This window comes from Oncorhynchus tshawytscha, linkage group LG10, assembly GCF_018296145.1.
Source record: "Oncorhynchus tshawytscha isolate Ot180627B linkage group LG10, Otsh_v2.0, whole genome shotgun sequence".
In the NCBI taxonomy this organism is placed as follows: Eukaryota; Metazoa; Chordata; class Actinopteri; order Salmoniformes; family Salmonidae; genus Oncorhynchus; species Oncorhynchus tshawytscha.
This window is the reverse complement of record NC_056438.1, coordinates 15,371,179-15,396,067: the sequence shown is the minus strand read 5'-3', so window position 1 is coordinate 15,396,067 and position 24,889 is coordinate 15,371,179. Positions and strand designations below refer to the sequence as shown.

General features: G+C 41.9%; 2 protein-coding genes and 1 long non-coding RNA gene across 3 annotated transcripts; 2 read left to right on the top strand and 1 right to left on the bottom strand.

Moving 5' to 3' along the window:
* Positions 1-630: 630 nt before the first annotated feature.
* On the bottom strand, positions 631-2,777 carry LOC112246381. The gene is made up of 3 exons (XR_002952916.2): positions 2,455-2,777; positions 1,826-1,909; positions 631-1,477 (listed from the first exon to the last, which is right to left on the bottom strand). It is a non-coding gene; the product is annotated as an uncharacterized LOC112246381 (long non-coding RNA).
* Positions 2,778-2,789: 12 nt separating this feature from the next.
* Positions 2,790-12,578, top strand: LOC112233968 (E3 ubiquitin-protein ligase TRIM7-like). Its single transcript, XM_024401931.2, has 8 exons — positions 2,790-2,986; positions 7,736-8,326; positions 8,672-8,767; positions 9,146-9,379; positions 9,731-9,893; positions 9,976-10,002; positions 10,732-11,105; positions 12,231-12,578. Exons 2-8 carry the CDS (start codon positions 7,745-7,747, stop codon positions 12,441-12,443), a joined length of 1,689 nt encoding a protein of 562 aa, XP_024257699.1. The 5' UTR covers positions 2,790-2,986; positions 7,736-7,744; the 3' UTR covers positions 12,444-12,578.
* A 1,902-nt stretch (positions 12,579-14,480) lies between these two features.
* Positions 14,481-23,702, top strand: LOC112246374 (nuclear factor 7, ovary). The gene is made up of 10 exons (XM_024414674.2): positions 14,481-14,657; positions 15,422-15,549; positions 15,772-16,112; positions 16,214-16,409; positions 16,782-16,877; positions 18,494-18,727; positions 18,885-19,032; positions 20,817-20,843; positions 21,461-21,728; positions 22,559-23,702. The coding sequence occupies exons 1-10, from the start codon at positions 14,651-14,653 to the stop codon at positions 22,827-22,829; spliced, it is 1,716 nt and encodes a 571-aa protein (XP_024270442.1). The 5' UTR covers positions 14,481-14,650; the 3' UTR covers positions 22,830-23,702.
* The last annotated feature ends 1,187 nt before the right edge of the window (positions 23,703-24,889 follow it).

The window sequence follows — 24,889 nt, the reverse complement described above, 5'->3', positions numbered from 1 at the left end:
AGCTGTCAACCAAGCTAGCTTTCAGAAGAAGATCTGTATTATCTGATTGGATGTGGCACATTTAAAACTGAACAATGTTGCAGAATGTAATTTCATTGGATCAGTGTGTGTGTGTGTGTGGTGAGGGGGGGGGTGTTATTGTATTGGTCAGTGAGCGTGTGTAGCGCAAAAACCTTCTGAGACCGAACATAGCCAGCCATTTCACCACTGCGGATTCACTGCCAGCAACAATATGAGGTACGACAGCGGTTACCTTTCAAAATAATGTTGTTTTAAATTAAAATATGTTCTTGCAAATCAAATCAAATTTTATTTGTCACATACACATGGTTAGCAGATGTTAATGCGAGTGTAGCGAAATGCTTGTGCTTCTAGTTCCGACAATGCAGTAATAACGAGCAAGTAATCTAACTAACAATTCCAAAAAAACTACTGTCTTATACACAGTGTAAGGGGATAAAGAATATGTACATAAGGATATATGAATGAGTGATGGTACAGAGCAGCATAGGCAAGATACAGTAGATGATATCGAGTACAGTATATACATATGAGATAAGTATGTAAACCAAGTGGCATAGTTAAAGTGGCTAGTGATACATGTATTACATAAGGATGCAGTCGATGATATAGAGTACAGTATCAACGTATGCATATGAGATGAACAATGTAGGGTAAGTAACATTATATAAGGTAGCATTGTTTAAAGTGGCTAGTGATATATTTACATCATTTCCCATCAATTCATCATGCACAAGTCCTGTGACCCCTTAAAATCCTCCCAGTTGAGAATCACTGGTCTAATTGACAAAACAACAACAACAACCAAAGATACATACGTTTAGCTTTCTTAATAAACCAGAAAAGCTATACATATTTCTGGTTGTTCATTTAAGTGAATTGGCTAACTAATTGATCCTACCTCTGCATTTAATTAACAATTTATTGTCGGCTGCATTTCATAACAATACAGTTTAATATAGGTAAAATGATTAAAATGACAAAATAATTGTTGAGCTTGTTATCCAAATCAAATGTTATTGGACACATACACATATTGATTGCGTTCCAAACTGACTACATTGCAGATGTCGCATTGCATCAACCAATTGTTGCATGCCAAGTCATCTACTGTGCAATCGGTTGTCAGATTGATATATCATAGCTTAGCTGATATGTTCACCTATCAAATTGTTGTGAGATCTGGCAGGCTTCTGTAATGTAGTCAGCCTGGAACACAGCCATTTCTATTTATGACACTACATCTAAATTATTTTGTTTTAGGCTAAACCTAAATTACTGACTGGATTTCATCCCAGATCATGGACTGGTTTGTCAAAATCTGCATGGCCCTGAAGCATGTCCATGACCTACCTGGGCCTTCTTCACAGAGACCTGAGACCACAGGTACACACTGGTCTGCTAGGTGGTTCTCAACCCCCTCCTCAGGAACCCCCAGATGTTCAATGTTTGTGATCTACTCCAAAGATAGGAAACCTAAATTATTTAGTAATCAAATCATCAAGCTGTTGATTAGATGAATCAGGTGTGCTAGTTCAGGGTTACAACAACATTTTAAATGACTCTCCGAGGAGAGCTTTGAGAACCACTAACGAACTGATGAATTGATTTAACCCTGAAAGTGGCAACATACAGTATTTTTAGCATAAAAGTACCAACTGGTGTAATTTTTTATCCCAAATTGGTAATGATTGCAAAAAGACAATGTTTTTCAAGCATTGAAGTGTTGAGTGGTTCAGGACTGTTTCTGACTCACATTTTGGTGTACAGTACAAAGCACTCTGAACGTCTTAGGGTCCCGTACCTTATAGTTTCAGCAAGCCCCGTCTGTCTGCTCTCCGCTCCCACTCTCTAAGCGGAGCTGACTTGAAGTGTCAGGATTCATATCCTACATTTGCATAGGGAGTGACAAGTCACATTTTATGGCCTATCCAAAAAAACTATAGATTTGCTCTTCCTCTGAGCGACTGTAAGATGGCATGAAAGGTAACAGTCCAGCAAATCCAACAGTTGTGGTTTGATCTCGCTGTTTTATCCTTGATAAGGTTTAAAGGGGCAGTTAGTGGTTGAAACACTAACACAACACACTCCCCACCACTGTTTCGGTAAAAAGCTGAGGGATTGTGCTGGAGAAATGTAATCACTCTCAAACTGATAGACAGAGTTATGGATGAAAGGACTGACTATCCATGATATCAAAATTGTATGGTTTTAACCATGTTTTAAGGGTATACAGTGTTTGTTTACATTTACGTTGTTGACAAACATTGGACCAAAACAAGCTTGTATTTTGGGTTCTGATCAGGTAGGTGGGTTCTGTTGAACTAAGTTCATGAGTCATAAGTTAAGTCCAAAAATTGATATAGCAACTGCATTTTGCTCTTTTAATGTATGTGATGTTGTCTCCTTTTCGTTTAAAATTAGAGTCCTTACCTGTGGTTGTATGCCTCTTCAGTGTAGTGTTACCTCTGAACAGGAGGTGCGTTCAGTTCGCTTAAACGTTTGCTACGTTGAGGAACTATTTGTACTGAATAACACATTCTTGAACAGACTTGAGGTACGTTTTCTTCCGGTCGATGGGTGAAGCAATGAGTGGCGTATTTAAACGGAAGTGGTCATGTTGTCGGCGTTCCCCAACCCACAATCCAAAACCTCCCGGTTTTCCAATTGGTCATTCGGGTCACAGCACTGTTTCTGTTTATTTTCAACACGCACTGAACACAGCCCGGGACAAAGCCTTACAAAGATTTCATTCTGTGTCCTGTACGGTGAGACCAATGGTTGTTGAGCACATAACCGTACTAAAAACTTCCAGTGATGAGGTTTTTTCATGAAAGAGGGAGGAGTTTACCAGTCTTCAAAATGCCACCTGAACTCAATCAAGAAAATTCATCAGATTGTGTTTTCCGCCCAGAAGTGGAAGGTAATTGTTTCCTTGTGAGCTGTGTTCTGCATACATAGACAGGTGAGTTTCAATTGAATACTTTTGTCAAATGTGATCTATGCCGCACCATCCCCACATGGCATTCACAAGACCCTTAATTTCCTCTCAACTGAGTCAAACACAAACGGAACTCTTGACAACTTTTAAGCACTTGCGTCCATGTACAGCCTATACTTTGTTAGATTACAACATGAGGATTACAACATATATACAAAAGGACTTCACAAAAAAAACATTAACCATTTATTGCAACAATCGTTTGTCCACCTGTGTTTTTGGTCACAGTTTAGCGCTGTTTTAGAGGGTGCGAGCGCACGTCACTATCTATTATTTCGGTGACTGGTAAAGTCAAAGATTGTCATATTTTGACAAAATGGTCGAGTGAATGCTTTAATGGGAATGCATGTTCTCAAATATGGAAGGCAGGAGAACGTGCGAAAAGGTGGGGCCATTCTTGCCAATGGGGCAGAAGCATGTGACCAATGAGTCTTAGGACTCATCTTTGTATCTGTGCCATTAAAGGATCTGTGACAATGGGCAGTGCTAATGAGTCTGTCTCCACTTTAAAATCGTCCGTTTCTTTATTAATTGGTTGATTTGTTCCCAACTTGTATGAATCCCCCATCAGTTGCTAATTTAAAATGGTGGAAGCCCTTTTTGCTCCTGAGTGGCACAGTGGTCTAAGGCAGTGCTAGTAGGTGTCACGGCAGATCTGGGTTTGATCCTGGGCTGTATCACATCTGGCTAAGATCTCTAGTGCCATAGGGCAGTGCACAATAGGCCCAGAGTCGTCCGGGTTAGGGGAGGGTATGACACTGGAGGCGACTTTACAAGTAGGCCGTCATTGTCAATAAGAATTTGTTCTTAACTGACTTTTATATGGGTTAAATATTATTGCCATTTAAAAAAAAAATTACGTCCATGAGTCTCTATGACAGCGGGAAACTCTGATTTTTAAATCCACAAGCATCCACTTATTAGTGCATATGTAACAACCCGAGCCATTGTGAAACTTCGATTCTGTCAAATAAGTCTTGCGTAGCAAATTAGCGAAATGTTTTGTTTTTCCAAATTCGACACACTTATTGACCTCCATACAAAAATGATTTACTTATTGGGCTTATTTTCGTGGACAGATTTTCCTCTCGGCTTTGCCTCTTCCTCTGGTAAAATGCATTGGTTTATTCAGTTTCAGATTATTGTTATTTGTTCATGCTTAAGTTATTTATGTGGTTTTACATGTTTAACGGTGTCTATTTTAATTTTGTCATGTGAGTCTCGACTGGTCTCTGTCTAGCCTAAAACCTAGGCATACCTGCTGATCAGAATGGTTTAGCCTGTTTTGGGAGTGTAAGTTCAGGCTATACTATCAACTTCTATTTATGACAACCTGTACTTGGAAGCTCTTGTTATGAGCGTTTGTCAAATGTGAACTACGCTGCACACTCCCCAAATGGAATTCATATGGCCTTTTAGTCTAACTCTGTGTTTGTAACGATATGGGTGGGAATATACCATTTTGTGAAGTCTCAACTACTAGTTGGCTGCATTCACGTTCTTTGAACTCGTTGAGAAACAGACTGGCTGGCTAATAGCCACCAAGCTACGTAAACCATAAGCTAAAAGTACAGCTATCCTGTAGAGGTCGACCGATTATTCAGTATGGCTGATTTCATTTGGGCCCATTTCAAGTTTTCATAACAACCGGAAATCGGTATTTTTGGACACCGATTTGGCTTTTTTTTTTACCTTTTTATTTAACTAGGCAAGTCAGTTAACACATTCTTATTTTCAATAATGGCCTAGGAACGGTGGGTTAACTGCCTCGTTCAGGGGCAGAACGACAGATTTTTACCATGTCAGCTCGGGGGATTCAATCTTGCAACCTTATAGTTAACTAGTCCAACGCGCTAACCACCTGCCTCTCATTGCACTCCACGAGGAGACTGCCTGTTACGCGAATGCAGTAAGCCAAGGTAAGTTGCTAGCTAGCATTAAACTTATCTTATAAAAAACAATCAATCAATCATAATCACTAGTTAAGTACACATGGTTGATATTACTAGTTTATCTAGCGTGTCCTGCGTTGCATATAATCGATGCGGTCGCGTATTGTTGCTCCAATGTGTACGTAACCATAAACATTGCCTTTCTTAAAATCAATACACAGAAGTATATTTTTAAACCTGCATATTTAGCTAAAAGAAATCCAGGTTAGCAGGCAATATTAACCAGGTGAAATTGTCACTTCTCTTGCGTTCATTGCACGTGGCGTCGGTGTATATGCAACAGTTTGGGACGCCTAATTTGCCAGAATTTTACGTAATTATGACTTAACATTGAAGGTTGTGCAATGTAACAGGAATATTTAGACTTATGGATGCCACCCGTTAGATAAAATATGGAACACTTGTATTTCACTGAAAAATAAATGTCTTGTTTTCGAGAGGATAGTTTCCAGATTCGACCATATTAATGACTTAAGGCTCGTATTTCTGTGTGTTTGACCTAGTTATAATATGATTTGATAGAGCAGGTCAGGCTCGTAAGCATTCATTCAAGCAGCACTTTCGTGTGTTTGCCAGCAGCTGTTTATGACTTCAAGCCTATCAACTCCAGAGATTAGGCTTGTGTAACCGATGTGAAATGGCTGGTTAGTTAGCTAGTTTGTGGGGTGCGTGCTAATAGCGTTTCAAACGTCACTCGCTCTGAGACTTGGAGTGGTTGTTCTCCTTCCTCTGCAAGGGCCGCAGCTCTTGTGGAGCGATGGGTAACGCTGCTTCGAGGGAGGCTGTTGTCGTTGTGTTCCTGGTTTGAGCCCAGGTAGGAGCGAGGAGAGGGACGGAAGCTATACTGTTGCACTGGCAATACTAAAGTGACAATAAAAACATCCAATAGTCAAAGGTATATGAAATAGAAATGGTATAGAGAGAAATAGTCCTATAATAACTACAACCTAAAACTTCTTACCTGGGAATATTGAAGACTCATGTTAAAAGGAACCACCAGCTTTCATATGTTCTCATGTTCTGTGAAAGGAACTTAAACGTTAGCTTTCTTACATGGCACATATTGCACTTACTTTCTTCTCCAACACTTTGTTTTTGCATTATTTAAACCAAATTGAACATGTTTCTTTATTTGAGGCTAAATTGATTTTATTGATGTATTATATTAAGTTTAAATGTTCATTCAGTATTGTTGTAATTGTCATTATTACAAATGCATTTTAAAAACCAGCCGATTAATCGGTAGCAGAGTTTTTTGGTCCTCCAATAATCGGTATCGGCGTTGAAAAATCATAATCGGTTGACCTCTACTATCATGCTTGTAAACAAGTTGGCATATAAAAAATATTAATATATTGGTTTTTAACATGTTGCATTTACCTACTGAAAATGCAGCTAGTTTCCCACTAGTAATATCCAGTTGGAGGGCCGTTCAAGTGTATTTACATTTTGTGAACGCGTGTTGTGAACTCCCACTTGGTTATGAAAGCAGAATTATTCCCTTGCCACTGTCGGACATATAAATTGAACTCTTGACAGTCTGAAGTTTGTAGCACTTTTTATTTATTTTTAATTTCACCTTTATTTAACCAGGTAGGCAAGTTGAGAACACGTTCTTATTTACAATTGCGACCTGGCCAAGATAAAGCAAAGCATTTCGACACATACAACACAGAGGTACACATGGAGTAAAACAAACATACAGTAGAAAAAGAAGTCTACATATGATGTGAACAAATGAAGTGAGATAAGGGAAGTAAAGGCAAAAAAAGGCAATGGTGGCAAAGTAAATACAATATAACAAGTAAAACACTGGAATGGTAGATTTGCAGTGGAAAAATGTGCAATAATGAGGCGCAAAATAAATAGTCGGAGGAGGTAGTTGTTTGGGCTAAATTATAGATGGGCGATGTACAGGTTCAGTAATCTGTGAGCTGCTCTTAAAGCTAGTGCAGAGATGCAGTGCCTTAGACCACTGCGCCACTCAGGAGCAATATTTGAGGCTGTGGAGGGAAGAATGGCTCATAACAATGGTTAGAATGGCATTTGATACCACTCCAGTCAAGCTATCAACACGAGCCCGTCCTCTCCAATTAAGATGGCACTAACCTCCTGTGGTGTGTGCGTACCCCTAAAAATAGAATGGTGTGGGCATATATCGTCATAAAAAATATTAATGCAAGTAAACTGCTGATTGACCAGCTCATCCTCTGTGCTGCTGATTGGCCAACTCATTCTCCTTAGGGAAATGACATCACGTTCTGAGGAAATGGCGAAACCAATTTACTGTCTTTGAGATACAAGTTTGAGGTTTTTTTTTTTTTTTCAATTTATGCTTTGTCAATGCAAGTTTACATTTATTTGCATATGAGAACAGACTATAAACTTTAGAAAGTGCACTTTTCTCTGGGCAGTTACTTTAAGTCACTAAAACTTTTGATACCTTACCATAATTTTGGGACAAATGTGAATGCAAGCAATAGGCTGAACAATGTACCAGTTTTTGGTTGTCTCCAACCTTATCATTTTCAATATTCACATTCATTTTTGTCAATGCAATATTCACAGGCTGTTTGTGTTTAGACAGGCAGCCCAAATCTGATGTTTTCATGAATTGATATTTAGACCGATTGTATTAGCTGTGAAAAAGATCTGATGTGATTGTTCAAAAGATCCAATTAGGGGAGGGGGTGTTTATCGGACTGCCTCAGACTAATTCAACTTAAATTTATTTCAATGTTTTCTAACCGGTTGTCCCCAGCTTGAAGAGATGGTGTCTTACAGCGCCATGTCAGAGGACCAGTTCCTGTGCTCCATCTGTCTTGGTGTTTTCACCAACCCGGCCACAATCCCGTGTGGACACACCTTTTGCAAGTCTTGTCTCGAGGGTGACTGGAACAGCAGTGGAGACTATGCAGTCTGTGCTGTGTGCAATATGAGGTTCACACCTACCCCCACCATCTTGGTCAACATAGTCCTGAGAGACCTTGTGGAAAGTTTCAAGGGGGCGAGTAGATGTGGCGGCTCGACCGTAGACATTCCCACTGTGGCTCCGGGAGAGGTCTCCTGTGACGCGTGCTTAGGATACGGGATGACCAAGGCTGTCAAGACCTGCCTGGTGTGTGTGTCGTCGTACTGCCCGGAGCATGAAGTGGTTCACAATGCCCGGTTCTCCAGGCATCAGCTGGTCAGGCCCCTGGCTAACCTGGAGAAGAGGATGTGTTCGAACCATGAGAGGCTCCTGGAGCGTTACTGCCGCACTGACAAGACCATGCTGTGTGCGGGGTGTGATACTCACCCGGAGCCAGCCCACCAGGTTGTGTCGATGCAGGTAGAGTTCTTGGCTCAAAAGGTAAGAATGAGTTTTAGAGCCATGGTTCCTCAATCCAAGGTCTGATTCACTAGGCAACAAACGGAAGCAAACTGACTGAAACCAAGAGGGACTAGCTGAACTTGTCCAATAAATAATTGTTTCTGATGTGAAATGATTTCCTTCGATCCTGGTCCTTATTTGTATTCATTAAGGCACACTATATCAAAACATTTTGGAACAGAACATTGTTCAAGTAGGTCCTCACGTGTTTCATCCATTTTTGTATTATTTAGTTTGGTGCCTAATGAATCTGCCCATGGGGACCGTGTGTTTGATTTTGTTCTATCCCAGCACTAATGCTAACACGTATGGTCTTCACTTCAGGCTCAGCTGACTGAAGCCCACGGAAAGGTAAAGGAGAAGCTGAAGGCCACTCGGAAAGAAGCAGAGCAATTCAACTCTTCATTCCATCACTGCAAGGTGAGTTAAAAAAAAATGAATTGTCTATAGTCACGGCCGTTGTAATTGTGCAGTCTTTTGTCATAGCATTCAATTGTAAAACATTCCAAGAAACCTCACATGGGATTACAAAGACTGGGACAGTTTTCCCTATGCACTTGGGTTAGTCACTGCTTCGGGGCATTTGCTTACATTGTTGTGCCTACTGAGAATATATTTTGCCTTAGGATGTGTTCAGGATGGTGTAATGCTTTGGAACATTCAGATAAATGTGTTGTGTAGAACATGCTGATTGAGATTAAATGATTGTCCATCTAATGTATTTCTCTGGAACTTTCAGAAGTTATCACATCAATGAAAACACCTCCTAGATCTGTTTTGTGTACTTGCCCCTTGCAGGATGTAGCGACGAGCCAGATCCGGTTTGTGAATGGGTTCCGACTAGACCTGGTCAGCAAGGTGGGGCAGATTTGTGAACGCTACAACATTGAGGCCCGTAGGAGGGTGGATGAGATGAAGAGCACAGCCTCCCGTCGGAGACGTGTGCTTGAAGATAACATAACAGCTCTGACGAGCAGAGATGCCGAGCTGGAGCGGCTGATTGGCTCCTCAGACTCCTTTGCGTTTCTTAATGTGAGTCATTGCAGCCGACTTGAGTCCAGAGTGACTTTTCTGCAAATCCCCTTGCATCTATAAATGTCACAATTGACTAATTATGCATCATGGTTTTGATGCTCTTGTACATGGCCATTGGCTGCACTCTGAATTGCTTCCACTTCTCCCAAAGTGTTTTTTTGAATTACACTCCAAGTCAGATGTAGCTATGGTGGAAACTTCCTACAGCCAATGCTTACAAAAATCGAACTCTTTTAAATCCAAGAAGGGTACAAGTGTGGAGAATCTAAACACGGCATTGTTGCAGGTCAACTGGCTTGTGTGTTCAACCCCATTCATTCCATATCTCTTTGTTTCTTCTCTTTTTAGATTCTTCCCTCTCTCCCTTCTGCTCTTCCAGATGGGGTCGGAGAACAATGCAGCATCAACATCCCCCCGGACCTACTGGGAAACCTTCTGTATACCTTTATGAAAGACATGAACAAACTAGCCAAGATGGGCAACTTGTCTACAAATGGCTATGCTGCCCCAGGTCTTTTTTTCTCAGTCTGATGTACAACATTTTGCGGTTATGTTTTCATTTTTTTTGTAACCTTTCTGTGTTTATCCCACAGAGATTGCTGTGGTTAAAAAGTTCACAGGTGAGCGAAGGTGTACTCCTGAGTCTGTGTCCCATGTTTTATGTTTTGTATCCACCCAGCAGATTGAATGATTCTGGAAGGTGGATTGCTAACCTCATCACAGGAGGCCGGTGAGGGAGGACTGCTCATAATAGAATGGAGTAAATGGAATGGTATCAACCAGATGGAGACAGCGTGTTTTATACCATTCCGTTCCACCGATTTACTATGAGCCTGTCCTCCCCAAATGAAGGTGCTGCCTGTAAACCTCATGTATTCTAAACTTTGACCTTAACCCTTACTGAACTTGTTTATGTACCAGGGACAAATATACACTTGTCTATAATGGCAAAGGTGCATAAAATGGAGGAATTCAACTATGAAGTCATTGTTTTAGCACTACCCACAGAGTTTAACTATGGTGTTCGACATGATTCAATATAACAGTAAATTGACACAATCTACTTTTTTCGTTAAAACATTTTTTTTTTTTGGAGCTGGAATTGGGTCATGCTGTGCTAGTGATTTATATATTTTAATAACAGAGCAGTGTACAATATGGCAAAACTAAGGAATTTGTCTGCTATTGGATTGAAATGAATCTAACCACTGATCATAAAGTTGTCCTCTAGCCATACCCCCTCCCAAAATGAACCCTTACGTAACCTTTGGATCTGCTGGCCAAATACCTATAATAGGGAACGATTGTTGCGTTCCTCTAGCCCAACCTTTCTCTTCTCCTCCTCTCAGTTGAGGTGACTCCTGACCCCAGCACAGCCCACCCATCGCTCCTGTTCAAACAGGCGTCACGTGAGATCCGAGTGGACCAGAGCACGAGGGGAAACGTCTGGCCCATGTCTGCTCAGCACTTCACCCAGGTGCTGTGCGTCCTCGCCCCCCAGGGGTTCAGCAGCCACCGAGCATACTGGGAGGTGGAGGTGGAGAACTGGACTTCGATGGGATCTGGTGTGTGGTGTGTGGGTGTGGCAGCTAAATCCTCCATGACATCACAAGGTGTGGATCTCACCCCTGAGAAGGGGTTCTGGGTCCTGGTACACCGCGGGGGAAAGCTTTGGCCCTCCACCAACACAACCCCTGTGGCTCTCGGAACACAAAGGAGAATGGTATGTTAATGGCATAGTTGGACAGAGGGCACTTGGCCCAAACTGTTCTCGAGTCTAATACACCTCTATGATTATATAGATAAATACAACAATACTTTAAAAGTTCCTCACCAGGAGAGGCCACAATCACACTGGAATATTTGAACTGGGGAAAAGGTTCTCATTTTGATTCATGCATGTCTTTTGGAGCTAGCCTTTAAAGTGTCATGATGAATATTTGAAGATACAAGTTGAATATGTCTAATGTTTGATCACTCAATATGTGGCATAGATATGAGTCAAACATTTTATTCTAGTCTCAAAAAAAAATGTAAATAGAATAAGTTTGGTCAAAGTCCAAAACTGAGATTTGCTAAATGGAAAAAATGTATATCACAGAATGAAGGGGTACTGTAAAAGTCCATGGGTTTATTTCAATCCTGCCCACAGCTGGCATCACTCAAGTTGGCTGCAGCAGAACACGACCCGATCGTAATACCCTTGGTCAATTTGGTTTGACAGTGGATATCCCTATGGGGCTAGTTGGAGACTAGGAGACCTTTTAAAAGGTCAATAGCTATTTTTATTTTATTGACTTCAAACCAACTATACATTGTAGAAATGTCTATATACATATTGAAACCATTTAATGAGACAACGAAAAGGTGTGTAACATGAAGATATTGTTCCACTTACATTGTAAGTTGATGTTGATATTGATGGTCGCTAACTAGCCCCATAGATTGGCTATCCAAAGTCAAACCAATTTTACAAAGGTAGCATACCATCTGGCGAAAAGTTGGCTGGCTAGCTAGTCTACTTCCAGACATGACCTGGTTAGACGCTCTCAAATTTTCTAGAGGGGTGATTTGACTGTGGGTTTTGGCAGGGAAGTACAAACGCTTCCCTCGTTTGAACACACACAAACGTGGGCGCACTCGAGATGCCCACATCAAAACATGCCTCCTAAATCCTGCTCTGTCGCATTTCATAATGAGAGGAGTTGAAACGTTGGCTAAATCCAGAATCATATCTACACCTTTAAATTCAAGTCAAATGTATTTATTCCGGAGGGGCAATTTTATTCAAATACAATTTGTTTACTTTAAGTAATAACTATTAATAAACTTATTTTATACTTTACAGGCACATGTGGGTGTGTACTTTGACGGGCGGGAGCGGCGCGTGTCTTTCTACGACGTGAATCTCGGTCATCACCTCTACACATACCACCACGTGCCAACCAATAAAAAACTCTTCCCTGTCTTCAGCCCTGATTTCTTCAGTCCTGGAGACAACCCCGCCAACCACGTCATGATTGTTAGACCCTTTGCTGCTACAAACCACCAACCTGGATGATGATGCTCAGAGCCAGTCCAAGCCTTTTGGGGAGAATTCTGGTCAAGATCACTTTACTTTTTTTGTTTTTCTTGTCAATTATTTTTTATCCAATTAATGTTTTTAAATATGTCTTAATAAAAGTAAAACTCTTAACTCAAGCTCCTTATTGTTGCATGTAGAAAACCGATCTCTCCCTTCCCGTCTAACAGGACCGTATAGTGGCATTGCCTTATTCTCATTTAACGGGAGCTGAATTTGAAAAGAAAAAAAAGATTTACCTTTGCTTCCTCTGTCCTTGTTTTCTCAATGAATCTTACTGAAGGAGGTCTGAAGGAGTCATCTTCCCCTCTAATGGAGTTCAGGAGACCCAGGGGAAGATCTCAATTGCATACTCCTCGTGTCCTCTCTAGTCTCATTCTCAAAACCCACTGGATGAGTAAGCCAGGGGTCCCTCTGAACTCTTCCTCCAATCAGTTTTGAGGAGGCGGCTACGCGAGGGGTATGAAATTGTGCTCTTTTCCAGGATGGGGGAAGCAAGGGTTGAATGCTAGTAATGTTTTCAGACAGCCAAGGTTTAGGCTGATGTAGTGCGAGACTTGGGCAGGAGCTCACAGTAACTGGGTACTTGCAAAGGTGACGGTCACAGTAAATCAAATCAAAAATCAAATTTATTTATATAGCCCTTCGTACATCAGCTGATATCTCAAAGTGCTGTACAGAAACCCAGCCTAAAACCCCAAACGGCAAGCAATGCAGGTGTAGAAGCACGGTGGCTAGGAAAAACTCCCTAGAAAGGCCAAAACCTAGGAAGAAACCTAGAGAGGAACCATGCTATGAGGGGTGGCCAGTCCTCTTCTGGCTGTGCCAGGTGGAGATTATAACAGAACATGGCCAAGATGTTCAAATGTTCATAAATGACCACCATGGTCGTATAATAAGGCAGAACAGTTGAAACTGGAGCAGCAGCACGGTCAGGTGGACTGGGGACAGCAAGGAGTCATGTCAGGTAGTCCTAATAAAGTAGACTGTCTATTCCCAAACCAAATTGATTGGGGTGATCTGTTCAGAATGCTGCAGATGGTAAGAGGGCAATGTTTTTTAAATTTTATCTGGGCTGCATTCCACTTCTACACATTTCTCAAAGTGTACTTGAGCGTTCATGTATTTGAATCTGTAACTGGGAGTGTACACTTCAGGAGGAAGGAGATATTGTTGGCACTCAATCATGACTGGGAGTATGCAAGTGTAAGCGACAAGTTGGGAATCGGGATGCTGCCTAGGTAATTTCTACATCACCTCAACTTTCCTCCATTTTACACTCAATGTTGAATTTAAATATACACTGTATATGACTGGACAAATCATTGACCAGTACAATTCTTACAGAAGTTAAGGCCATGAGGAGTAGTGACTTGATTAGTGAACAATTCCAGACTGAGCAATTGAACTGTCTTTCAAGCAGACTGTTTTCTAGAGGAAGCTATATCTGATAATAGAATAGTGTGTTGGTCAATGTCATGTGAATCTTGAACCAAAACCCATATCTCTTGCGACTTATCAAATATTTCCAATCTGTGTTTAGCTCTAACTGATGGCAATGGAGTGAAACGACAGACTCGTGCTTAGGCTACTTCAGTGTGCATTGTCACAGGTATATATTGACTTAATCTGGTTAGTTTTTGTAATGTTTTCATGGAAAGGAACAAAATTACAATCCATTATAGCCTAGGCCTAATTGTGACAATTCTGACAACTTTGCTTAGGCTTCTGGAGTGATTGTGATGTCGTGGTATTGGGGTTGAGTAGGGCGTGCGTAAAGGTGGCGACTAGAGAAGCACTAATTTCCTACCATGTCCTGTGTTCGTAAAGCATTTGACTAGGATTGCTGATCAAGGATCAGTTTTGCATTTTGACCGTAATATGATTATATGGACTTGGATAAGGGGCCTGATCCTAGATCTGCACTCCTGCTTCGTGAATACAGGCTCAGGTGAAGTTTGGACACACCCACACTGCTCAGATCAAAGTGAGAGAGGGCGGGAGATACTGCAGGGTGTGATGTTGAGCTCGAGTGGAGAGACACTAGTGAGTTTCACAGGGCCTAAACCTGTTGTGTATTTCCATAGAGACAAATCCAATACAGTGGAGTAGGGAGAACGCTCCGGAGTCCTGTACAGAGACACGGGACTGTGTGGACACATGAGAAACAGGATACCTTAATCAGCATGCAGAGTAAGTCAACCTTTTTATATTTATAAACATTTTTATCCCTTTTATTGTAATATGTCATCAAGTTGGTTACCAAGAATGATTGTAAACTTGTTTGGACAGCTTTTTTTCACAGCATGTGAGGAGTGTTTTCATAAGTGCATTTAAAGAAATGTTGATCTAGTATATAGAACAATTTACAAAAGTATGAATCAATGGTATGGGTGGAGATATTATTTTTAAAGTCAACATGAAAGAATAGTGTCAGTGTTTTGTTTTAGCATGAATTTGATAATAGTTCTGTGGAAATTGACATATGCTCTCCCTGTAAAACTTCAAACTTCCTGTATTTGTGAAGCTGTTTGGTTAATATTATTATTTGAAGTTGAAAAGGTATTTATCAAAACATGGCATGTCATTTCTGTTCAAGTAGGCTGTGTCCCAAAGGGCACCATATCCTCTATCCGTGCACTTCATTTGACCAGAGTGCACTGTACAGTGAATACGGTGCTATTAGAGACACGGACAGTAGGCATCCGTGCAGATTCTTTTAAAACCTAGAGCAGATACAAGGTAGACGTACAGCCTGCATTTCTACATTCCAGGGGTGGTTTACAGCTGAAGCGTTTGGAACAAGCTCTTTCATGACCTGTTTGCTGATGGGAGTGAGCATTGTGTTGATGTTTAAAAAGTTAGGGCTGTGGTGCTCATTTCCAACATACTGGCTTTTTTGTCTCTCTCTTACGCACGCTCTCGCACACTCGCTCTCCTCCCCCCTCCCCCATCAGGTGTGAGATCCCCAGGGAGGGGGGGCACCTTATCAGAGGAGTCATTCCAATGTTCTATCTGTCTGGAGGTCTTCGTAGAGCCTGTCTCGACCCCCTGCGGACACAGCTTCTGCAAGGCCTGTCTTCAGGTATCACTATTTTATAAAGCCTTTTTTACATCAGCAGTTGTCACAAAATGCTTTACAGTTACGTGGCCTAGACCCTAAAAAGCAAAGAAAACATTCTAGAAGGTATTAAGGAACCTAGGAAGAATACTAGACTACGTGCTTCCAACCCCTCGTGTGTGTTTCCATTGACTACACATTTTCTTTAGTCCTTCTCCTCTTTCTCCTCCTCCCTCTGTTCTGTAGGGCTACTGGGATCACAGCAAGAAGTTCCAGTGCCCCATGTGTAAGAAGAGCTACACCCGGAGGCCGGAGCTCAGCATAAACCGTGTCCTCGCCGAGATCTCTTCCCAGTTCCAGGGGCTCGATGTGGGGGTGACTTCACCGAACACGAAGGCAGGTGCGGTGGCTGGGTCTCTGGCGGTGGGACATGGGTTTCACGGAGAGTCACCTGCGGCGGAGGGTGGAGAGTTCGCCCGGGCGGGCGAGGTGCCATGTGATGCATGCATTGGGAGGAAGATGAGGGCATTGAAGTCTTGTCTCAACTGTCCCGGGTCATACTGCGACGCACATCTCCGACATCACAAGTGAGAAATAAAGAATATAAATATTTTTCCACCTTCTCCCTATGATTGAAATGTAATTGACCCCCACCCTGACACATAAGCTAAACTTGACCTAAACACAGGAAGGTGAAGTCTCTGACATCCCACCGCCTGGTTGAGCCCATGCACCGCCTGGATGAGAAGATCTGTAAGAAGCACGAGCGCCTGCTGGAGGTCTACTGTCGTAACGACCATGGCTGCGTCTGCATCTCCTGCGCAGAAGCCTCACACAAGACCCACGAGATCGTCTCCGTCGACCGTGAGTGGAAGAAGAAGATGGTGAGTCCAGACAGATACAGCAAAAATATAGGCTTGATAGCCAGGCTTTAGCTCAGCGTGCTAACAGTCTTGTAGTGCACAGGATACCCTGGTTGATTATAATTACAGAAATTGTGTAGCACTACAGTGCATTAGCTCAGCAGGCAGACAGACAGATGGGCAAGCTGAGATGTGTAACACTATATAACTTGTGGATACATTATTGTTGGGTACAGCCAGCCATTGGGGTAATGGAGGAGGTTTGGTGATTCATCACACCTAGCATCTGTATCATATCTAGCCAGTAATTGCAACAGAAGCACCCCCTTTTGTGTATGTTTGGAATTGTACTGTACTATACATCAGACTTGGATATTTTCTGCCCTCACACAGAGTCATCTGGGCAAGTGGAGGTCGGAGCTTAAACACCTAATCAAGGAGCGGGCCAAGAAGTTGGAGGAGATCAACCAGTCCATACGGGTCATAAAAGTGAGTTCTTTGTATAAATGGTGATTTCATCAAAATGCACAACCTTTGACTTTTGTGGTGTTTCGTTGAGTGAGTGTAAACTGGATTGTATTCATTAGGGCAAACCGTAGCAAATCAACAATAGTGCATTGTACAGTTTAGTTGATTGGCATACTGCCTCTTGATCAGACTTTTTTCTTTGTTCTATTATTTCTGTAACATAAACATCTATCTTGACATATGGTGAATAAAGTTATACGATGTATAAATTAAATGGAATACATTTGCATAGTGTCCCCAGCCCTTACGCTAGGTCTTACAGTTGACGACCATAGAAAGTGTTTTTGCTCCCATGTTTGTAATGGCTCTGGTCCATCCCCTAGGCCTAGGCAGACTAACCGGCGTGGCCAGTGTAAACATTTACCTGAGTGCCCACACCCTGTTTTAATCCTATACTCCTTAGCTAGAACCTCCTGGAAACTCCCTTTGTGGACCAAAGAGGTTAATAAGGTAGAATATCTGTAGGTTTTAAAGGGGAAATCCGGTATTCGAATAACAGCAAGAGACCACCCCTGCCACTTGTTTAGGTAAACAGCTGAGGCATGAGACTAGAGAGAATGTAGCCACTCTCAAATGCATAGACAGGCAGTAGCCAAGGTCGTGGCGTCAATTCCTGCAGGGATTACATACTGTAGACACAGCCAATTGAGACTAGGCTAAATGGTAGTAAACAACTCCAGTTCTCTCTGTAGCAGTACTTTCCACTCACTAAAGCTTCCTAAGTTCACTGGGTGACCAGTCTCCTGGTCAGACATTGACTGTAAATAGAGCACAGTGCAACTGCAGTTCACTTGAGCCATGTTTAAAAATACGATGAGGATGAGTTTACAGAGGGAGGGAATATATTGGTGGGTTATTTTCTGACTGGAAGGGATGGGGGGGGGCATGACAACCAATTCTGTTAATAGGTTCTGATTTTCAATGTTTTTGTATTATACACTTTTCCTGTGTGAACATGAACATGTGAAATGGAAAGGAAGTATAACAAAACACACACGGTTTCCTCCAACTCAAACCGGTAGATATTTGAATGTGGGCTGAGGGAGATAAGGCAGCCAGACCTGTTTGGCGAGTTGTACTGTTGGCAAACCGGGGTGGGTGTGTCCACAGCTTTAGTCACCTACCTCAGCCGTGTGTGTTTTCACACCACAACCTCTCTCCTGCATCACCCCATCACGTCTTTATAGCAGTGCTCAGAGGGAGATAAATCCTTCACTCTCCTCCATCTATACAATGTCTGTGTACAGTGCATTCAAAGTATTCAGAACCCTTGACTTTTTCCACATGTTGTTACGTTACAACCTTATTCTTATTCTAATAGTTTTCCTCAATCTACACACACTACCCCATAATGACAATGTGAAAACTTTTTTTTATTTTTATATATTTGCAAATGTATTTATTTAAATGTTTTTTCCATGTGTAACTCTGTCACTTTGCTTTATCTTGGCCAGGTCTTAGTTGTAAATGACAACTTGTTATCATCTGGCCTACCTGGTTAAATTAAGGTGAAATAAAACGTTTTAGAAAATAGAACAATGCCTCAATGTCTGTATGTCTATCACCTGTCTTTATAGAGCACTGCCCAGAGGGAGTTGGAGGACAGCTGGCAGGTGTATGCAGAGCTGCAGCGTCTAGTGGAGCAGAGCCAGGCTGAGCTGGTGGAGCTGATCGCTACGAGACAGCGTGAGGCGGAGAGGCATGCCCAGGATCTGGCCAGAGGTCTGGAGGACGAACTGAGCCAGCTCCGGAAGAGGAGCGGAGAGCTGGACGCCCTGGCACAGAACCAGGATAAAGTCATCTTCCTCCAGGTAGGCTAAGACATGACGAGGGGATACACAGACCCACACACAAACACGTGTGTGTGTGTGTGTGTGTATATATATATATATATATATATACACACACACACACACACACACACACACACACACCCGCAGTTAAACCCCTCCTCGCCCTCCCCTGCAGAGCCTGCCCACCCTGGCGCCCCTCCCAGAGCCCAGTAATTGGTCAGGCGTGAGTGTGAACACAGACCTCTACCTAGGAACCATCCAATCATCCGTAAGCACCCTTGTCGACAGGTTCCAGGAAGAACTGAAGAGTCTGTATGGAAAAGGTGGGAAAATCAACCATTATTATATAGAGCAAATGATACCTTGTTTTTCAGGGTAAACTAGTGCTGCACTACCCACAGCAGGGGTAGGCTACAGGTACTGCAGGATTTTGTTGCCACTGGGCACCACTCCTGACCAACTCAGCTAATTGATCAGTCCAGTGATTGCCTAAATTCAACACACCTGGTTTTCCACATCGGTTAAATCAAAAACATGAAGTTCTACGGCACTCCAATACCAGGGTTGCCTACCCCTGATCTACAGTATAAGGCTTTAATCAAATGTGTAAAACTGACAATCGAGAGACAACCATTTTCACTTGCTTACTGTGACCTCACTTTCTGTTTCCAAATCCCATTTCTCTCCAGATAGAATATACCTGTAGGCACCAATCTAGGATCAGTTAGTTTCACTCAATCCTTACCTCAACTGCAGGGAAGAAAAAACCCACCAAACTGACCTTACATCAGTGTTTATCACGGCTCATAGTAATGGCCAGAAAGGAGCAAATGGAATGGCATCAATGGAATGGCATTGGGTTGATGTATTTGATACTATTCCACTCCAGCCATTACCATGAGCCCGTCCTCCCCAATGAAGGTGCCACTAACCTCCTGTGGTGTCTATGTAGATGTAGGGCATTGGACTAGCACCTCTAAATATAAAGAGTGAGTCATCAGCTGGAAGTAGATGCCAAAGGTCAGCCATCTGTTAGTCACCTGTTTCCATCTCATTACTGACAGCGCCACATGAAGGTGGGATTAGCACTGTTTGTTTACCTCCATTGTTGACTTTGACTCTGACTGTCACTCGCCCGGCCGCGCCGACTGTCGCTTTTCTTGGTACCATCTTTGAAATGCAAGAGAAAGGCCATAATTTCAGCTGGGCTAGAAAAACACATTTAGATTTTGGCCACTAGATGACAGCAGTGATTGTGCAAAGTTTCAGACTGATCTAATTAACCATTGCATTTCTGTTCAGAATTTTGTATCAAGACTGCCCAAATGTGCCTAATTTGTTTATTAATAACTTTTCATGTTCAAAACTGTGCACTCTCCTCAAACAATAGCATGGTATTCTTTCACTAATAACTACTGTAAATTGGACAGTGCAGTTAGATGAACAAGAATTTATGCTTTTTGCCAATATTACATATGTCTATGACCTGGGAAATGTTCGTTACTTACAACCTCATGCTAATCGCATTAGCCTACGTTAGCTCAACCGTCCCGCAGGGGACCCACCAATCCTGAAGAAGTTTTAAAGTACAAAATGGAAATTAAATAAACATAAATATGGATGGTTTTTGTTCTTCACTGGTTGCCCTTTTCTTGTAGCAACAGGTCACAAATCTTGCTGCTGTGATGGCACACTGTGGCATTTCACCTAATAGATATGGGAGATATCAACATATGATTTGTTTTCAAATTCTTTGTGGGTCTGTGTAATCTGAGGGAAATATGTGTCTCTTAGGTCACACGTTTGGCAGGAAGTTAGAAATTGCAGCTCAGTTTCCAACCTCATTTTGTTGGCAGTGGGCACATCCTGTAGACTGTCTTCTCTTTAGAGCCAGGTCTGCCTACGGCTGCAGCTCTCAATAGCCGGGATATTCTCACTGAGTCTGTACATAGTCAAAGCTTTCCTTAATTTTGTGTCAGTCAGTGGTCAGGTATTATGCCACTATGTTCTCTCTGTTTATGGTCAAATAGCATTCTAGTTTGCTGTCTTTTGGTTCATTCTTTCCAATTTCAAGTAACTATTTTTGTTCTCGCTCTGTCTTTTGCAGAGCTCAGGCAGCTGCAGAACTATGCAAGTGAGTACAGTTACCTGTATTTTGTTTTTTAGATTGGTGCGAATTTTACTTTCAACTGTGATTTTGCTAAACACTCTTTGAAACAACTTTTTTATCGTTAATGACAGAATCCAGTGGACTTCTAAAATGTTGGTCGATATTAGAGGAAAATTGTAAGGCTTTGTTTGAACCTCCGTAATTCAGCTTTGTCTATACTTCACTGTCAGTACTTGGTCATGATAACAGGATTTGATCCAAACCTGCAGTGGAGGTTGGTGGCACCATAATTGGGGAGGACGGCACGGTAAGGGCTGAGCAGAGTAAGTGGAAAGGTATCAACAACATCAGACACATGGTTTCAATGTGTTTGATGCCATTCCATTCGCGTCGTTCCAGACATTTATTATGAGCCGTCCTCCCCTCAGCAGCCTCCACCGGTTGTTTACTCCAGGAATATGTCCACTCCTCCATTTTGTTTGGTCAACTACAGTACATACATTGTTTTAAATGGAACTTGGACTGGTCACAATATAACCCACCCTCTTCCAAATATAACTTACTCTCTTCTCATAAGAATCAATGCTGTTCTAAATAGAATCAGCACTGTTCTCAACATGGCTGTCTCTCTGCTCCTCCAGCTGAAGTGTACCTGGACCCGGGCACTGCCCAGAGGAACCTGGTCCTGTCAGAGGACGGTCGCCAGGTGATATACGAGGAACGGAAGCACAACCAGTCGGAAGGCACTCGGCGCTTCAGCCCTGCACTCTTTGTGCTCGCTCGCGAGGGCCTCTCCTTTGGACGCCATTACTGGGAGGTTGAGGTGGGCCGCAAGACTGCCTGGACTGTGGGTGTGATGCGGGCATCGGCCCGCCGGAAAGGAGAGATAAAGCTGAGCCCTGACGGAGGGTAATGCTGACTTTCTATTTAATTGTTTTAATTTTTCAATTAAAATGTCATATTAAGGATAAAAGTTCAAATGTAATACAAAAAGCAACACATCCTTCCACAAATTTGAACACAAAATATCACAAATTGCCCAAGTGGCGCAGTGGTCTAAGGCACTGCATTACAGTGCTAGAGGCGCCATTACAGACCCGGGTTCAGTCCCAGGCTTTATCACAACTGGCCGTGATTGAGAGTCCCATAGGGCAGTTTACATTTGGCCCAGCATCGCCCGGGTTAGGGGGGACTTTACTTGGCTCATTGTGCACTAGCGACTCCTTGTGGTGGACCCGGGCGCCTGCAAGCTGACCTCTTGTCAATTGAACGGTGTTTACTCCGACACATTCGAAAGGCTGGCTTCCGGGTTAAGCGGGAGGGTGTTAATAAGTGCGGTTTGGCTGGTCATGTTTCTTAGGACGCATGTCTCGACCTTTGTTTGCCTCCCAAGCCCGTTGGGAAGTTGCAGCGATGAGACAAGATTGAAGTTGGGGAGAAAAAGGGGGCAAACAAATGTATACAAAATGTAAAATAACAATAACATATTCAAAAAGCTTCAGAGTCTAGATTTCATGACCTTATTGTTACAAAGCGTATTATTCAGTGTAGCAAAGTAATTTTTCATCCTACCTTTTTCAAATATTGTTTTATTTTAATTTTATTGTTAACACTTGCCGATAAGGGTACATGAATAGACATGAACAAATAGCTAGTTAACATTAGTTAATACATTTACAGATAATTTATGGATGTGATATTTAGCAAGAATAATAATCTAATGTCAATTCATCACAAAGGTACTGGTGCCTGTGGCTGAAGAGTGGGGAGGTCAAGGCTCTGGCATCCACTCGACAGCCCCTCCAGCTGACCTCTCACCCCCAGAAGATTGGCATCTTCCTTGACTATGAAGGTGGCCAGTTGTTGTTCTACGACGTCAAGGCGCGCACGCACCTCTTCACGTTCGTGGATACTTTCAGTGAGAGTTTGTATCCGATATTCAGTCCCTGTCTCAACCAGGATGGAAAGAACATGGCCCCGCTCATCATCAGTGCTGTGAAACATAGCTGAGACAAAACATGGCATGGGTTGTGTCCCAAATGGCACCCTATTCCCTATACAGTGCACTAAGTTTGACTGCACTCCTATGGGCCCTGGTCAAACGTAGTGCAGGGAATAGAGTGCCATTTGGGATGCAACTTGACGACAACCCATTCTGCACAGAGGTTGACCAATCACAGTTCAGCCACTTGATTAGGGGCCTGAGTTCTTCCTCACTGTGTGATCTTACCAGGAAAAACTGTGGTACCCAAGTGATAGCCAATATACTATATAACTAAGGCCCAGAGTTTTCCTCAGGTTAGGTAACATGGCCAGGAAAGCTAATGTTTGATTGACCTTACTGTCCAGATTCTTACTTGCTTTAATACACAGAAGTCTAATGCTTTACATTTGAACTATTTTGATAGCTGGATTAATCTAAATGGTCATTTAGTTGGGTATTGCCATACTTTAATTTGATTGCTTTACTAAACAACTAAACATGTTAAGTATTTGTTAAAGGGATCGATCTTTGGATAAAAATGTATTTTCTAAAAATCCTTACTGTGGAACAGTTGACCTTTTTTATGTCTCATTATATATTTTTAATAAGTCTAGAAGTAAATTGAAAGCTATAAACATAACTACAGTACAGCAACTTTGTGTGTGTACGAATGGAGTCCTGACTCCGACATTGCTTATGCTAAAACTTCTATTCCATTGTTTTACTTTTTGATTGGTGTGTATTCTTAGATATTACTGCACAGTTGGCGCTAGGAACACAAGTGTTTCACTACATACACAATAACCTCTTAAATATGTAAATACAGTACAGAAAATTCAGAGTTTTTACTTTTGTACTTCAATCTGCAGCTTTTAAATAAAGATGTTCTATCAAGTAAATGGCCCCTGATATTATATTCAACCCAAGTCCTAGGAAAGAAAACCACTACAGCAAAGTTGTGAAATTCACAGTGGACTTGGAGTTATATAAATGTGTCTGGACTATCATTAAATGTGAAGACTGTATATTATCAAATCAATTCTCTAGGTTTAATTATTATGTGACTAAAATAATAATGTAAACATTAACTAGGAAGTCAGGGCACCACGGAAAAATGTTTCTAATTTCCCGAATATAACTCTTGAGATATTAAAATATCTGATCAATTACTCTTAGATTTAATGAATTTTTACTTTTATGTCATCAGTTCTCATTACTGAACGTCGCAAACCCTTGAATATCTGCACGGACCCTAGTTTCCGTAATGAATCAGCAATATACAATTTGGCTTAATTCTTTATGTACTAACTAACTCATCACAGAAATGCATAACAAACAGTAGAATTTGGTTACCAACACTGATTGAAAGTCCCTAGTGGGTTAAGCCAAAATGACTGCTTGGTAGACAAAGGGGTGGGGATAATTATAATCATTGAAATTCTAATCCTTTGCAATGAATGGCCGCTCATTCAATGTATATATTTATCCCTGTATGTCGGTCTTCTCTGTTGGAATACTCAATCGTCCTGCAGAGTTCATCAGTCTCTAGTTAACGTTCCCAGAAGTCACATTGTCTTTTGTGGTTGTAGGTGGTTAGAATGTATACTTCAGAGTAACGTTTGGAAATGTTCTCATAGAGTAGATGCTTCGACGGTTGTCGGTATTCTCGTCCTACATATTTTCTCAAATAGCTTCATATTTAATCACACGTTTCACATATTTTGATTTCCCAGCAGGGAAATGTACACAATAAGAGACAGGGTTATGTGTGTTTCCTGTCCTCCATGAAACACACTCGACATGACTTTCCCTTAAGTGTCCACGGACCATTCCCACATTCTCAAAAATAGAATATTTAGTTCTCCATTTTGGGAATTAGGAGAAGCTCTTTGTTCTGGTAGACTCTCTCCCTCAATACTGCATGGCAGTATTAGTGGTTCCTTGTGAGCTTACACCGTTGGGGACTTAGAGGTAACCAGCATCACGGCTTTATTGCTCCAGACCACCACAAGGGGGAGTTAGAGCACTCATGAATTTGGCTCCCAAGGTTTATATGACCAATCATATCAAGTGGTTCCATTGAGTT

What these genes read in the sequence shown, in the direction of transcription:
- LOC112233968 (XM_024401931.2), top strand. Translation starts at nt 7,745, where the DNA reads ATGGTGTCTTACAGCGCCATGTCAGAGGACCAGTTCCTGTGCTCCATC. An exon ending in TAGAGTTCTTGGCTCAAAAG is followed by an intron (nt 8,327 to 8,671) that starts GTAAGAATGAGT and finishes TCTTCACTTCAG; the next exon opens with GCTCAGCTGACTGAAGCCCA. An exon ending in AAATGGCTATGCTGCCCCAG is followed by an intron (nt 9,894 to 9,975) that starts GTCTTTTTTTCT and finishes TTTATCCCACAG; the next exon opens with AGATTGCTGTGGTTAAAAAG.
- LOC112246374 (XM_024414674.2), top strand. An exon ending in GAAGAGTCTGTATGGAAAAG is followed by an intron (nt 19,033 to 20,816) that starts GTGGGAAAATCA and finishes TGTCTTTTGCAG; the next exon opens with AGCTCAGGCAGCTGCAGAAC. An exon ending in AAGCTGAGCCCTGACGGAGG is followed by an intron (nt 21,729 to 22,558) that starts GTAATGCTGACT and finishes TTCATCACAAAG; the next exon opens with GTACTGGTGCCTGTGGCTGA.